The sequence below is a fragment of the Perna viridis genome, chromosome 7, assembly GCF_037379345.1.
Source record: "Perna viridis isolate PV_CMFRI_1.1 ecotype Kerala chromosome 7, ASM3737934v1, whole genome shotgun sequence".
Lineage (NCBI taxonomy): Eukaryota > Metazoa > Mollusca > Bivalvia > Mytilida > Mytilidae > Perna > Perna viridis.
In genome coordinates this window covers 5,217,393-5,234,383 of record NC_142451.1, presented here as the reverse complement: position 1 = coordinate 5,234,383, position 16,991 = coordinate 5,217,393, and the positions used below count along the sequence as shown (strand labels likewise).

Below are 16,991 nucleotides of genomic sequence, written 5' to 3'. Positions count from 1 at the left end.
TTGTTTCATTATTTGCTCATCGTTTGTTTTTAATCAACTGTTTTTGTATCAAACAAATTGTTTTTTTCTATGTCATGAATGACTTAGTATCAATCCACAAAATTTGTAATGTCTGGTCTATGATGATGTATGAATGCACGTAAACGTTCCATAGAAAAAATATGTAGTGATGCAGTGTGTTTTTAATCAAACGTCCTTAATACTTTTGTACTAATTGGTAAAAATTTTGATGCACTTTAATTATTAATCGTGTCACCTACACGGAGTTGACACTTAAGGCCTGCAAAGTGTCCGCCTGATACCTCTTGACACATACATTGTTCTTGTAATCTTTTTAATTCAGTATTAATATTTCTCAGATAAACTTTCATTCTCGATCGAGTTATTTATCAGCTAGTTACGTAAATTCTACCTCGTACAACAATTTAAATCACATATACTCAACAGAACACATTACCTAGATGAATTTTATTGCACATTTTTTAACCTTTTCTCTGTGAAACTCAAATTATCTCAGTGTTTTAGTTATGAAAATAGAAAATATTAATAAGAATGGAATAAATGATGATTTGAACTGAATGGCATGATACTATTATTATATTTCCTGTGTGATTTTGCAAGATTGCTGAAATTAACAAGAAAACTGTAAGAACGAATAAAAAAGATACTACAAAGAATATTTCTAATCGATCCATGATCGCATGCATTTTGAGGGTAGTGATAGACTTCTACTGTGTTACTACTGTGTAGATGAAAGACGAAATCTACTTTTCATCTTATTTCATCTTATTTGGTAGTCCTCAAATGTATGACGGATGCTTAACTGGCGTTCATCCAACATCCTTTTCTAACACTATCTTATCAATGAACAGTGAATGTTTCAGTTAATTTACGTCTGTTGCATTTTTATAATAATCCAACTGGAGTTAAATTATGAATATCTCGTTTTTTTAATTGTTATAGTGTTGGGTTTTTTTAATGAAAAACTTTTGTAACAACAGAACCTACTACAATGTGATATCAGATAAAATTAACTATTTATGGAAGGTCTCTGCTCCGTATACACTCTATCTCCAGTGGCAGTCATAAGAGGTTAACTTGTTTGTCACTCAACCAACATAAAGGGGCATTCCAAACCAATGTGGGTGTAGGCTAATATAACTTTGAGCTTACTCGCTTGGATAAGTTTGATATTAAATGAATCTGCGCTTTATCTGCTATTGACAATGGCTTGAGTGTTTGTAGTAAGATGTTTAAATAATTTTGTGACACATCAACTATCTATTGGCTGTGAAAAGATCCACCTCTTTTTTCAATAGAAGAGAAATAGTTAATTGAGTGTACTTGTGAGTGGAATTAAAAATCACTTGATCATACTCAGTAAAATTAAGTGGCAAAAGGATAAAGACAAATAACTATCAAAAGCTGAGTGAATTTGTGAAATTATTTCTAAATTGAAATATTGCTGTTATTAAAACTATTTCCGAAAAAGAAAACATTTGATTGCAACCAGCAGTATTTTATCAAGAAAGTCATTATCCAATTTTTAGAAGTGAAAACTAAATTGGATATTAACTCCGTACATTGCAAGCTTTGTTAAAACGATGTAAAGGTGATGACTTTGGAGTGGTAACTCTGGAGTTTTTTTTACGAATGTTATGTAATTCGTACAGAGGGAATATAATGATACGAAATGCCTCTTGAAACAATACAGCAGGAATGGATCATAAACAAACGAAAACGGAATATACGTTATGTACAAAAAGGTAGATGCGATCCCGTAATCACTTACTGACAACAGCTACAAAAGTGAGATTGTTATCTTGGAATGTAGAAGAAGGTAGATACCACAAGAATATATATTTAATACGAGATTTATATTTTGAAATATGACCATGTAATTTATCTCATATCAGTTTTAAATGGTGTAGCTTTGAATAGAATTATTTAAAGTTTAAGTCAGATCTGATCAATTTTTCTGATATGGTCGGGAATGAAACATACTTAAAATGCTTTGTATTATCTCTGTTGCCGTGTATAGTATCAGGATGCATCTATCTGTTGAACGGATGGACGCCAGTTTCCGTGTTTGATAGAACCGCATTAGCAGATATTGTAATCTCAGGAACTGTAGTCAAAACATACAAGGAAACAAGATTAAACTCTGAAACTTATGAATCAAAAATAAAAATCAAACAAGTCTTTAAAGGTAAAACAATGCTAGAAACTGTTGACAGCATTGAGAATTCAAACACATACATTATTGGTAACTTTGGAGATAAGAAAAAGTGTTACTCCGACGTTTCCACTGGACAAGACTACATTTTTTTCCTGACGGTCTATAAAAACCGTCTCTCTGCGAAATATAACGATTTTTTTGGTGCTGTTGTTGAAGATACATGGTACACAGAAGATGAAGTTTACAGACAAATAGGTTAGCATTTATATAGAGTATATTTAGTATTGATACTTAAGGTCCTTATCAGATACTAAATCGAAAAATTCCCGGCGGTTTTCGGTCTGTCTGTTTGTAATAGGCTACCTTAAAAGGTCAGAAAGTGATAACCATGTTATGTCACTTACATGTCTACCATGATATTATTCAAAACTGATAAATAAAAGTGTACACTTTAAATAAGATAAATTAAATTATATTAACCAGTTTTATTAGCGTTTAACCATGTTTGAGGAAATTTTTAACATATTCTTGGAGACAACATTTCATACTTTGCATGTTAATTAAAACATGTTCCAAGGTACACTTCTCATTGTGATCAATATGTATTGTCAACTTTCTCTGGTAGCAATAATTGAAACATTGGAAAGATATTTTTCAAGAATTAAGACATAGACTTCTAAGTTCTGAAGTTTTGTTGCATTGAAATGGTTGCTCCGATCTGCATATCTATTGTTACGATGTTGATAAACACGACGCCAAACTTAAATAGTCTGCATTGAATGAACACTTGGTGGTAAAGGTTGCTGTATCATTGCTATATTAGATGGTGATGGATATATTTAGTTGTTCGTCCCATGTGCTTGAATCTGTTTTTACCTTGGTTTATATTTCTACTACATATGCACATTGTGACAATCAGAATTTATCAGTATTATTTATTTCTGAAGCGAAAAAACTAAAATAGAAAATGAACACTTTTTGGATCCCTATTGCTATTTCTAGATGCTGTTAAGCGTTTCTGAATATATAATTGATTAATGTTGAAGTAAAATAAAAAAGAGGATAAAAGTAAGATACAAGTTTTTGAAATGAATCTGATGGTTAATTTTGATTTTGAACTTTTAAAATGTTTAATTTTTTTTCAGAAAACTCACACGTCGCTTAGAATTTGAAACACATAAAAGAAAAAAACATCAGAGATAAGCACTTATTATGAGAAACTAACTAAAGCCTAACGTGATTTTACTGGTCAAATCAGTAGCTATAATGTTAGTTCTGAAAATAAGCAGATGTAATTAACTTATCTCTAACAACATTCACAAAATGTTCGATATTTTTGCTTGATTTTATTCAAGCTGTTGATTTAATTTTGTACATGTGCAATGATATTTTAGCATAAATTTAAGACATTAGTTTCCTTCTGACTAATTCGAACCAATTAAGCCGTTGCAGTACATCATGATGTTTAATGCCAGAGAGGTTTTTATATTGATTTTGACAATTATAGCTTTGAAAATATACAACGCCTTGAATGACTGATGATAACGTTTTTGGCATCTATATTACGTATAAGCAGTATGTATAGGAGATGCAATCGGAAAATGGGAGATTACATTTAATTTGGTGAAACAAAACATGAATGAACATCTATTTACAGCTTATTAACTAAATATACTCATTAGAAAAAATCTTTTCATTTGACGATGCCAGTTTCAAAAATGATATGTAAATTAAAAATACAACAATTGTAGATTTTAAAAATTTTGAAATATTTTACAAATTTTTGAATCGACAATGACTACTAAAAATATTTTCCAGATTTGATATAAAATTATTAAAGAATTATTTTGTATGTACTAAGTCAGAACTATTGCGATGGTTTTCAAACTTTTGCGCTGAAATTGCCATATGTTATGTGAACTATCCTTCAAGACTACTGCCTATAGTTTTATATTTTATGGCCGTTGCGTAAAAGAGGGTACGCCTTTTTGCTCGTATATTTGAAATTTTATATTTTAATATGGATGACTAAAAATGATGCCAAGAGTACACGCTTTGTTTTTGAATCCTATGTATATCATTACGGACACAAAAAGACTAAATATCTGTTAAAGTAGCCCAAAGTGTTCCATTGACTACTGGTCTGATATAAACAAAAATTCTTAATACAAAAATATGAATGGACGTTTCAACACATCCGTCATATCAATTGGATATTAACCAGGCCCTGTCGACATGTGCTAAAGGTTGTCATAAAACCCATACCACAATCTCAATCACATCAAGATTCTGTAAAAGATACTTATGAAAGACCAGTTAAAGGTGCTAATGAACTTTAAAATCGATTCGTTCATAAAAACATACTTTTGTCTGACCTGTATTTATATTTCACGTTACGGGACCTCGTTATCACCAATAGCATACCAATACAAGTCACAAGAAGCAAATAAACTACCTATGATTATAATATTGACAAACATTTGGAGAACAATTAATATACTTTGGTTAGGAAAAATTTACATAGCTATTAACAAAACCGATAACTGCTTTACATATATTTAAAAGATGACACACCAAAAAATTCAAATTATTGTTTAACTAAACATTCAGTACATGAGAATAAAAATCTTATTAAAACTATAAAACAAGTCTGTTTATTGACATACATCTGCGTTGATCTGTGTTCGTTCACATAAATCAATGTTATTGTGGTCAGTTTATTAAATATATTTAAAACATTAATATAGTATCATTGTCTTAATTGTACTAACTAAATATTGGTAAATAAGCGGTACAAAAAGTGTTACAAAAAAAATAATAAAATACTTCCACATTTTACTACGATGATATTCTCTCTCTCTCTCTCTCTCTCTCATAGAATTAAAATGCAGTTAACAAGTATTTATGTTTGTTTCTTCGTGAATTAACGTTGATTTCGATGATTTCGATATTAATTCTTCACTGGTATCATGTTGGTTAAACCAGGCTTTATAAACCTTCCGCTTCCAATATGGTTCATTACTTCCGGTATATTTCAACACATATGGGCAGCATAAAATTGACACCAGTTATAATCGGTAAAACTAGTGGTCAAAACAGTACAGAAGAGAAATTAGTGAAAATAAACCAAGACCAAACTACAATTAAAATTATGTAAACGCTAGCCAGGAGTTACTATAGTCTTGAACTTTGTGTTGAAGGTGCATCAAGTTCGAGATGAGATGATAATAATAATAATAATAATAATAATAATAATAATAATATATTAGTCAAACCAACAAAAACATTATTTGTAATATGAAAATCCATCATCTATAATCTGTTTGTCTGAAACAGAATTTGTTTTCAATAAGACATGGATATCGGAAGTAAAAGTTTTTATGCAGCGTATGAGACGTATTTTTTAACCCTGGTCCAAAATGTAATTTAAAGAAGAATTTTGATCTCAGAAATTACACGTTCCTCTTAATGCTTCTTCATTGTTTAACTGAGCATTCTCGCTTAAAAGCAAACGTAATCGGATTCTATTTCAAATAAGTTATGAAGACTTTCTAGCTTTTCTGTGATCAAAACTATTGCAAACAAACAGTTATTTGTTATGTTCTTATGACTGTATTGTTGTGGGTGCATGTAAATATTTGTTTAGATATTCTGTAATGATATGGTACAAAAAGGACCAAGCAGAAGTTAACAAAAATCTATCGAACTGATTTAATTTTAAATTACATCCCTTTGAATTAACTGCAATTTAGCACGGTATTTTGAACTACATCAACTTGATTTTTTTCTTCAAATATAAACAGAAGGGTTTGATGCATTCTTACGTGGTGCACAGTTGATTGAGATAATAATTAGATTTCATTGATTTATGACACCTGTATCCATTTTATTCGTTTTACGTGTAGAGATCGTTAAATTTGTTACTCACACCAGATAGCACCTCTTGGGAAAAACATAAGTAATTCGAATTCAAATATTCATCAAACTAGTTGGCAACCGATATATCATACTGAATGAATGTGTGTTAAAAACGTTTGACGTTATCGATGTACATGTAGGTTCACTTTGACACTGACTGCTTTTGTATGTTTAATAGTTATAAAAATCTTTTATTGCTTTGTATGTATTATTTTGGTAATTTTATGTTCTTTGTTATGTGTGTCTGTTTTCCATGTCTGGTCTTTGTCCCTATACTACATTATTTTGCTTACCGCTAGAATCTTGGCTCCCTTGATTACTCTTTGATAGGTGGAGACTACTGTCTGTCGGTCCGTCCAGTCAGTTCACTTCTCGAATTAAGAATACATGTAAGAACGTTTATTTTTATGTATTTAGTTTTCTTTATTCAAACAAATAAATTTTGATTGGCATTTTTGTACTTTTGTAGAAAAAATAACTACTGGAAAAAGTATAATGAAAAGCAGCTGAAATATGAAAAGCAAGAGTTCTTTTTATTTGCCGAAATGCATTTCAAATGCGGAAAGAAACAATCTTAAAATTTGTATTTAAAAAAAATCACTTTAACTTTAATATCAAATAAAATTACAAAACATTACAATTATCCTACAAAAAATGGCAACAACCTTTCTGTTAACATAATTTGTTGTGTAACCCTCCGATCGCTTCATGAAATCATAAATCGTAGGTTGATGCAAAGCTTTACATGACCGTGAGTACCAAAGCGCAAAAGAAGGTTAATAATTGATAAATCGTAGCGCAAATGTAATGCGCGCTTAATTTTTTTCCTTGCTTTGCTATTACTACCCAAAGATAATCATATACACATACATGCATGATTTGATTGTCATGATCAACAAATTTTTAACGAAAACACTTAAAGGGATGGACCAATAGTCTTAATGATATGCTTATATGTGTTATATAAGCAATACAATAACTTGTAAAACACACACACACACACATACAAACAAACTAAAACTTTAAGTTTAAAGAACCCGTTATTTCTTAATATAATTAGCTGATAGTACAAACCATGGGCGCCCCAGAAAGATCGACATTTCAATTTCAAAATTGTGGCATTGTAACCAAACTCTAATAACCAAAAATGAAGCTTTGACGGTCCATTTACTACTAAAACAGTCCGAGATTGAACATTTGAAAGATCCAAAACAACGTTTGACATTTGTCACTTAAGATAGAAAAGGAGTAAATTAAACACTATTATTTTGTATTGTTGTGGGTACTTGAACGTAGAGTTTGACAAATTGGAAACTTTAATAGAACATATATCCCATTAAAGTCAAATGAAGACGAAAAACCACATGATATAGTGATGCGATAGACAGCTATAGATTGTTAGTTAAAAGATGTATAGCCTATATAACACCGCCCTATAATTACCCCCGTAATTCTACGATGGTTGTTAGCTGCACCCCATTGTTATTTGCCGCGGAGATATGTTATTAACTGCGGTCCTTTTGAAAATTCAGTTTTGAAAAGCTTGGTATGGAATTTTTTGTAGGGGCTTTTTTGTGATCGAATGAATCGTGTAAATCATAGTAGGACGATTGATATTACCAATTAAATACATTCTTGCGATCTCGTTCAAATCTATTTGGAATAAATGCCTCCTCTAAGTTACAGCCCTCTGCAATCATGCATCATTGTGGTATGAGACCGGGCTTAATCATTTCAAAATTCTACCAGTTTCTAGAGAGAGGGGCTAGGTCATTATGTTGAATGAAGTCTTGTATAAACCGTGATACATGATGCTTAAACCATACGGACATATTTCTTATCGTTCGTTTTATAATTGTTGTTTTAATATGTATTTCTTGCCTTTCTTAATGAAGTCTGTCTTGAAAATCAAACGATTTCTTACCATTTTGACAGTTACGGTCAGTACTTGCGTTGGCACTCGAAATACATGTATTCACGCTGCTTTCGAATGTTTACATGTATCTCGTCTCCATGTCTTGATAAATAGGATCGAATATTTAGAATCAAGTTGTCAAAATTCGAGCTTTCATGTTTAATGGCAATAGATTAAATTTAAATCTGGCAATGTCAACAAATTTGTCTTTGATCCACATAGAATTCCCGCGCTAAATCCAACTGTCGTCTGCGAGGAATACTGTCGCATTGATCCAGGTTTTGTAAATATTATCATAACGATAATTTGAGACAAGTTATAATTTATAAACAAATATTTGTACAAAGATTGTTCTTATGAACCATCCTACTGATTATTTTATCATCACATTCCAATCTTTTGAATTTATTTTAACAGACAGAAGGTGCAAAAACTTAACTTTAAATATTTGGCGTTTTACTCGCAAAGTTCTATATTTACGGCCAACATGATGATGTTATAGTTATACTGTAGGATGTATTGGTATGTGTATACTTTGTAATACCCTTACTTCGTGCATGCAGACCCTATGTGTTTTTTCTCCGCGGGGGTTCGGGGGTTCAGAGTAACCATAAACTATAAACCAAAACACAAAAACACAAAAATACAAAAAAAAAACACGACAATTGTACGACATAGTGACATGAAAAAATTATATAATTTACATAATTATAATTTGTGGAAAATGAAATCAGTTTGATTATACCCCGAGCATGAAAACTGACTACTTCAGCGAATTACGTAAATTAAGGTATTACGAATAGACCAATACATCGTGATTTATAGTCTATAAAATAAGAAGAGGACAAGCTTTGTTGCATTGAGAGCCTAATTTTCTCTTTTATTTCTATTCGTCGTACTACTTGATGTCTCCCAATTACGATCTGATGTGTTAATGTTTTTTTTTTTGTTTTTTTTTTGTTTGTTTTGGTTTTTTGGAGTTTTTTTTTTTATTATCATCTTACAGTAATTTGTCTAATTGGTTTTCTCCGTATCTAAATTTTTGTGGCCGATCATGATTTAACCAAATTTGTCAATTTCGATTAAACTACATTCACTATGTAATTCAACAAAATTTAATTGACTTTTTCATTTAAAATCAAGCTTTATTTATTTTCTGTTATATAATTTAAACGACGCGATATCAAATGGTGATGATGTTCTGTAAATATTAATCAAAATTCTAAACTTTCATTTGCTTATATAAAGTATTTAAGATAAAAAGTGATTCATAGAGGTATGGAAAACGAAGTATTAATTAAAATTCAAGGCATACGCGTGTCGAATTTCTGTTAAGTAAACGTTCGCTTTGATGTATTCTTCCGCCAGCAGACACAGTCTGCTTATATTTTCACGCTTTCATTTACGTGAAAATAAATACAGCTTAACAATCTCGAAATAACTCAAATATGATTCAAAATCTTATATAAAATTAAATACGATCAAAGGAAAGATATCAACTACTGTTTGATAAAGAAAACACATGCCGTACAATTTTGATCAAATTTGCATAATTTTGGGCATGTAAGAGTCGAAAGTGATATTTGATAAATAGACTCGCTCAAGCAAACGAATTTCAATGAATTACCCTCTGCTTTCATTGACAAAATTCAATCATCTTTTTTTATAACGGTAAAAATACTTATAAGATCTTCAATGATATTATTTAACTACATAAACTTCCGTTATATTGAATTTATTCATGATATAAACACATATTTTAACATTTTAACTCGATTGTCGCGCGAATCTGAGCTGAATTTCGAAACTGTCTGACTAAAAATGTTTTATTTGCAGTAACAAGAGAATCACTTCAGATCCGTATGTACACAAAGGGAGATATGCAAACTCAAATCCTTAAACAGAGTTCGGACTCAGAATCCGAATATAGCTGCAAACGTTTCTTGTACATGTTTTTAAATACGGACTTTTACTGAACATTTTATTCTTTTTGTCCAATAGTTGGTCAAATACTCTGTAATATGTTAAGTTTTGAACCATGGATTATGATACCGTTTATCGCAGACTAATTTAAGTTACTCATCATGGCAACATACTTGCACGTCATGTTAATTCAGGTAAATCATTGCCGAAGGTGCTTCAACCAATGGCTATTGTAGGACCCGGACCAACTGAGGATACATGTTGATAATCTCCGTCTCAGACTTCCCTCTAAATCTGAATATTAATGGCAGATTAGTTCATGTAATATTACTCTTAATCATCTATCAGACGCATTTAATAACGTGACTGTGTGAAATGGCGACAAAATTATGATCGAATGAATGAGAGCGCTGTAAGGCAGCATATTAAGTTTAAGGCCCACCCGTCACTCCGTATCGTTATTAACGCGCTGACGAATTCTTCTTTGAATGGAGGCGAGAAAAGTCATAAGAATATATGATTTTCATTTTGAATGTGATCAAGCAGCGTGAATATAAACTCTAGAGTATACTTAAGTATAATAGATCGTTCTTGTTAGTTTTTTAAAGTTAAATTGAAAAGTGTGTTTAAGTTCACAATAACCGATGTTGACTTTAAAGAGACAGTTCTTATCTTTTCAATAAAACCACCGACAGAACTTTCAAATGTTAATGTTAAATAAGGACAGGTATTGAAAGCAGATTTTAATGGCATTCAGAAGATTATAAGAGTTTTTGGTTAGATGTGCATTTATGAAAACATTAGTATTATGGTGTAACAAGTATGTCTTTTTAACACTTGAGTACCTGCTGCTCAAGGGTTTTAGGTGACAATAGTACCTTAATTTGTTCTCGGTGATTTATAGAAAAATATGTCCTGTATCTTTCCCTCCAAGATGTCCAATTTAAATAGCATGCGTATACCCACCCGCTATATCAGGGAATTCTGAACAGCAAACTTCACATCTTGTTATTTACATTATGACTTTTTCAGGGTTCTCTTATTTTTTTCAACTCATGGATAAAGACAAAAACCACACATAAATCATGTATACAGCCCTATTATTATAGTGCTTACATTTTTACAAAGATTGTAGACCCGTGCAGGTCCGGGTGTCAAAAGAATGGGCCTGCAGCAGCGCTAAGCTTGTCGTAAAAGGCGACTAAATAGTGCTCAGAACCCTAGTCGGGGGCGAGGGCGCACTGCCCACAGAGCAACTGGGATGTGTGCCCCAGGTGGTGGAATGGTTCCCTGGCGTGTAACATGCTGGGGTTGTCAGGCTTTGATACGGAAAACCTGACCGCAAACCATAGTGGTGCACCCTGTTGGGAAAGATGCCACGTTCCTCGCACGTTAAAGAACCCTACTGTGGTATTCTCCCGGAGTAGGAACCATAGGGCTCCGCCACAGGAGGCCAAATTGCCCGACCCTACCCACCTCTCCCTATTTCAAGTGGCAATCAAAAATTTATCGACCCCCATTATCCTTGTGTCCCATCCCTTTTTCATTTCATCATCATTTCATGTTCATTTTATCATCAATTTCATGTTCATCGTCTGAATATAGCTGAAATATTGCTGCTCGGACGTTAAAACCAAACAAACAAAATACAAAAACAAACAAAGATTGTACGATGGTGCATTTGTTAAGTTTCACCATATCTGTACCTTATTATTAGGACATAAAGAAAAGTCGAAGTCAAGATATATACGTTTCCAAAGGGTACATGTGGTCACCAAGTTAACAACACATACTACTAACATTTTGTAATGTGCCCGAACTTTCCAAAGTCTTTGTTTCAATTTCAAACTGAATGAAGCTATTGAAAACTAAAACATATGCACGATAATGTCCATTGATATGTGTGCAATGATTGCGTGACTCTCGTACTAATGCCTCTACAATTAATTAATATGTACCCACATTTATTGGTTTCAAAATGTACTTTTTAAACGAAGATGACAAACAGTAACTAATTGTGGTATCATTTAGTTTTATAGAGTAGATTTCCCACGATAAAGATGTCATGAGCTTTCTTTGGTAGACGTCAATGAACAATAACAATGCAGTGTGGGTATCAATTCTGGTCTCTGAAACTTAACCATGGTAGCAAATGGACCTCCGATTACCCATCTGGCGGGTAAGGTGTTCATCTCTCTTGTTATAAGTCACTAGTTTATTTATTGTACGGTGACAAGGAATTTTATTTTGTGTCATTAAACTATCGTATTAATAAAAGGGGCGTCAGTCGGGTGTCCTATGACAGTCGTATTAAGTGTGATTTCGTTCGAAAATAAGATTTTATTCTGTTATTTATCTGGCTTCGACTCAATCAATCTTGTTGTTTCAGAGTTAAACAATGGTAATAAAATCTGAGATCTCTTTTTATTGGAAAATTTGATTCATCATTCTTCAAAGCTTATCGTTTGATAGAAACTAAGGACAGATAAGCATGTAACATGGCTTAAAATATCATCTATAACGGAGTTCAGAGATACAATTTGACACTTGTATCTTTTTATGATTTGATAAAAAGTTGCAGAGTGAAATAATGATACTCTTGAAAATGGCTTATATAAATCGTCCTGGAGGAATGCAACAAATGCACCGTTTGCCGTAAGATTTGTACAGATAGTTACAAAAAATTGTCGCATCGTAAAATAGGTATTGTGCATGTACAAGTCACCAATTAACATAAGCTCTGTAGAGCTTTTTAAGCGACGGTGCGATTTACAGCCGTTTAGATTATTTGAGCTTCTCGCATGGTCGCTAAGGATTCTTGTATTAGTCTACGTCTACAATAAAAAAAATACTTAAGAGAATTTGCGTTAAAAGTGAATATCATCATGAATAACTGTTGCTTTTTCATTAAAAAAGTGATAAGAAAATTGCCCAAATAAATTCGAAAGGGAATATTAAAAGTACATAAACTGCCCAAGTTAAGGATAAACCAGAAAAGTAAAATTCGCCCATAAAATACCATCTCATCAAAAAAGTGTACCATCACAGTAAGTTTTCATAATACGTATACATGTATCTTCACATAAAATTAAACTGTAATGTAGAACTGGAAAAACATACATTAATCTGCCATTTCCATTATGGGAAAGTTGATGTTTGGTAAAGTACATGTAAAATTCGATACTTGATAACCACAATTTTGCATTGTAATTTCTAATCTCAAAAAGTATTATCTTGCAAGAAATCTTCACACTTTGTGGGCTGGCAGTAATATGCATCGTAAAATGAATAGTTCAAAGGAAAAGTTCTTTGAAAGTATTAATTTGTTGTGCATTTTTCTCTTCAGGAGTTCTATTATTGAATTTATTTAAACATAATTTCAACAGATAGGAAATTTTATGAGATAGAAATTATATGGAACGAAGCATAATTTCGCTATTATTGAGGCTATTCGAATATAAAGTGAAACATCGTACGCATTTGAATTTTGAAAGTGGTCGAAAATTAAGTACATCATAGGAAAACGTTGTAATGTGCGGAGGTTTTATATTTCTAATTTAAATATGTAAAACAAACCCTTTTAAAGCAACTCATTATTGGCGTAAAAGGCTTACCCGCTATAAAAACGACACTACACGTGTACATGTTAGAATGACATAGAGGGACTATCATACGAGTACTGTATGTAAAAGTTTGTGTGTGACATTTTCAAGTTTGATCAAGTTTGATCAAGTTTAAATCTTTACTCATTTTCAGACCACAATATGTGTTATACTAGATTTTGATACAATCTTTTAATTTGTCACTACAAAGAGTAGTTTTATTATTCTCTCCATTGTTTTCTCATTTAATGGACACTCGATAAACTACTTGTGTCTTATAAAAGCAGAGATTACATGTACCCTATCGATGCACCTGGTATTTGTGCAAACTTTGCTCATTTACTTCCTTTCTTTATAGATTGTTTGTCCGTTCGTTAATTTTGTTTGCTCTGGCCCTCCGATATATTAATGAATTCCGTCATACGTAAAATTGCTTACTCCATTGTCATGAGTTCGAAATCATTCATTTAACATCATCTCTACTTTACTAAGATTCTATTTTTTATTTACCCATCCCTGAAGGGTCCATTAGTAGGTTGTGGTTTAACGTTCTATGACAGATCGTCTGTGCATTTCAAGACGAGAACGTTTCATTTTTCGAACATATCCCACTTTGTACTAGTCCGACGCTCTGAGCAAGTTTTTTGTTATTTTACAGCTCAAAAAAGCAACAGCCCACAGGTAGACAAGCCAACCCACTCGGACACATTATTCTGACACCGAGATGGTTTGCCCTTACTATCTTCGATATACCGCGTGATTAGTAGAGAAACAGTAACTACCAATTTTAAAGTCTTTGGTATGACTTGGCCGGGGTTCGAACCCACGATCTTCTATTTTCGAGAAAAACACGCCACCGTGAAACAACTTTCACTAAAAAAAGCGGATTTTGTATGTAATTAACTTATCACAAGAGTATGATAATGGGGAAATGTATACTACACTAGATATTAATCCAGTTTACAGCATGGGGAGATGTAAATCCTCTATTTCTATCAGATCAAAATAGTACATAAATTTCAGAAATTGACACAACGCATCATTCAGTTTTGCTTTCCCTGTGAAGTTTCCGATTTTCACCTCAGCAAGCCCCAGTGAAGTATTTAATAAACCAGGCTTAAAAGAGTGAGTCGACGTGAAAGCTATAGAAGATAACAAGAGTTTTCGACACTTAACAGGAATTGTAACTGCGGGAATAAAATGATCTAGTTATAAAAAGAATATAGAATATTTTGAAGATTAATTTGATATTACACAGACATTTCTAATGACAAGTATTTTAAGTATGAGATGAAAATAAAGGTAATAACCGAACTTATATATCAACAAGGGATGTAATGGGTATGCAGACAAAATCAAGGATAAACCAAAAGAAATTATCCACTACGTTCCTGACATGGCGCAGACATATGTTGGGATTAACTGGGTTTAATTACTAGTAGAACCTCCTGTTTCCATACTGGCCATAAGAGTTCCAGTCTAAGTTTGTGTTTCGATTACAAATGTCAAAATATGTAAAAACAAACGAACAAACAAAAGCTAATCTTAAAGTAAACTTTTTTGAACGACAGTAAAAACTCGGTGGTCTCAAAATTACAGCGCAGTTAAATGAATTCCCCGCATTGAAAAAGAATGATACGTTCACATCAGTTTGACGCTGTACAGGGTTCCAGCTGGCAGACTGAGCCACCACTAAGACTATACTTAAAGATTGATAAATAGCTTTATTATCTTTTTGCACATGCAATACTAGAAATAAATTTTGTCGCATAGAAATCTTAAAACAAATTGTAGTGTTGGTTTCTCACTCATCAACAAGAAACTGTTCAGAAATCCATTATAGATGTTTGTTTAATAAACTGACTTTTCCAAACGTTTACACAACGAATATATTTTAGAGATATTTAATGAATTTGATGGATTGTATGAAAATAATATCAGAATTCACATGGCGATCACATTTTAGATGTCAGATTATTTAAAGAGAATAAAGCATATTTAACTGTATCTTAGACTCAGTGTGATATGAAATATAGTATTATTTATCTGATCAAAATGGTATCTAATTTTCAGTGACTGACACTTGTATTAAATGTGCAGGCGAGGTTTTGTATGTAAGATTTGTATAGTTCAACTGATAACCTCTACACAGTAGTCAATACAACTTTAAAGTACAAAGCTTATATATACCGCTTCATGTCGAGTGAACAATGCTGAATTTTAACCGCGATAAAAACTGTAAATTAGCAAAACTGTAACTTAAACCTTATAAAAGGTTCCTAAACTGTATCCTTATACTAACGACAAAAAAAAAAGAACTGCCGAAAAAATCTGGAAGTAAATAGATTTTACAATAATATGTATTGTGTTTTCACAACCCAGCTCTCAAGATGGATATCGTTTCCCGGAAAAATATCGAATTCTTAGTTTACAAGAAATCGTATAACAAGAAAAAAGATGTTTCTTACCTTGACGTTTAGACCCGAGAACCATGGAAGTTATACTATATACATATCATTTACATACGGCTTTGTACTACTTCTTAATCTCAAGCTACTTTATTTGTAAAAACTTATGTGTGTTTGTTTGTTTGTTTGTTTTTGTTTGTTTTTGTTTTTGTTTTTTTTTTTTGTTTTGTTTTTTTTTTTTTTGCAAAAATTCATCATCTTTGCATGTCCAAATACTGTGTCAGATGATTATCCAATTTAATAATAGAGCACATTGTTTGCTTATTCCAGAAATATCTCAGTGAAATATTACGAGATATGAAATAATTAGTTTTCTCTAATCACTGTGGTTCTTAAATTGAAGTGAAAAAAAGGATATTCATGAAATGAAATAAAGGTCTGCAGTCTGTCTTCAGTTATAGGGGCTGTTTTTATACCCCATCTTAAAAATGACTTTGGGTATATAGAAATCACCCTACCTGTCTGTCCATCGGTCCATCCGTTCGGCCGTTTACATTCCTTATATGTACAACTTCCATTAACTGATGAACGGAATGATGAAATTTCATAGTAAGGTTGGACACCACATACAAGATTTACATGAAGTAAAATTATTTTTGCCGGGATCTCTAAAGGAAGATAAATAAAACTTAAATGGTTTACAATAAACATTTGAACTGGGATATTTATTCTCTTTGTTGGCGCAGAAGTAACCCATATTTTCATGTTGATAAAATACTGTTATATATTTATCAGGTTGGAATGACTGGACGGAATGGTCGTCTTGTAGTCGGTCATGTGATGGGGGACAGCAGCAGAGACAAAGAGCATGTTCGAAAATAGATACTGCATGTGACGGCACAAATATAGAAAGTAGACAGTGCAATAAATTTTCTTGTACAGGTTTGTATCTCATCAAAGTATATGCATTAACAATGACGCAAGTTGCAAACTAATATTTATTGAATATCTGCATTTATTGTGTTTGCATGTTTCGTGATGATCTT

At 32.1% G+C, this 16,991-nt stretch overlaps 1 protein-coding gene across 3 annotated transcripts in view; it reads left to right on the top strand.

Moving 5' to 3' along the window:
• The first annotated feature begins 1,088 nt into the window (after positions 1-1,088).
• The window catches only part of LOC148611062 (uncharacterized), a 33,240-nt gene continuing 17,337 nt past the window's right edge, over positions 1,089-16,991 (top strand). Inside the window, exons 1-2 of one of the 3 annotated variants that reach the window (XM_088591164.1) lie at positions 1,089-2,434; positions 16,741-16,887. In XM_088591164.1, coding sequence (XP_088447290.1) covers positions 1,984-2,434; positions 16,741-16,887 — 598 coding nt within the window. In that variant the 5' untranslated portion in view covers positions 1,089-1,983. The remainder of the gene's footprint in view (positions 2,435-16,740; positions 16,888-16,991) is intronic. The other 2 variants (XM_088591163.1, XM_088591165.1) reach the window with 2 other exon arrangements.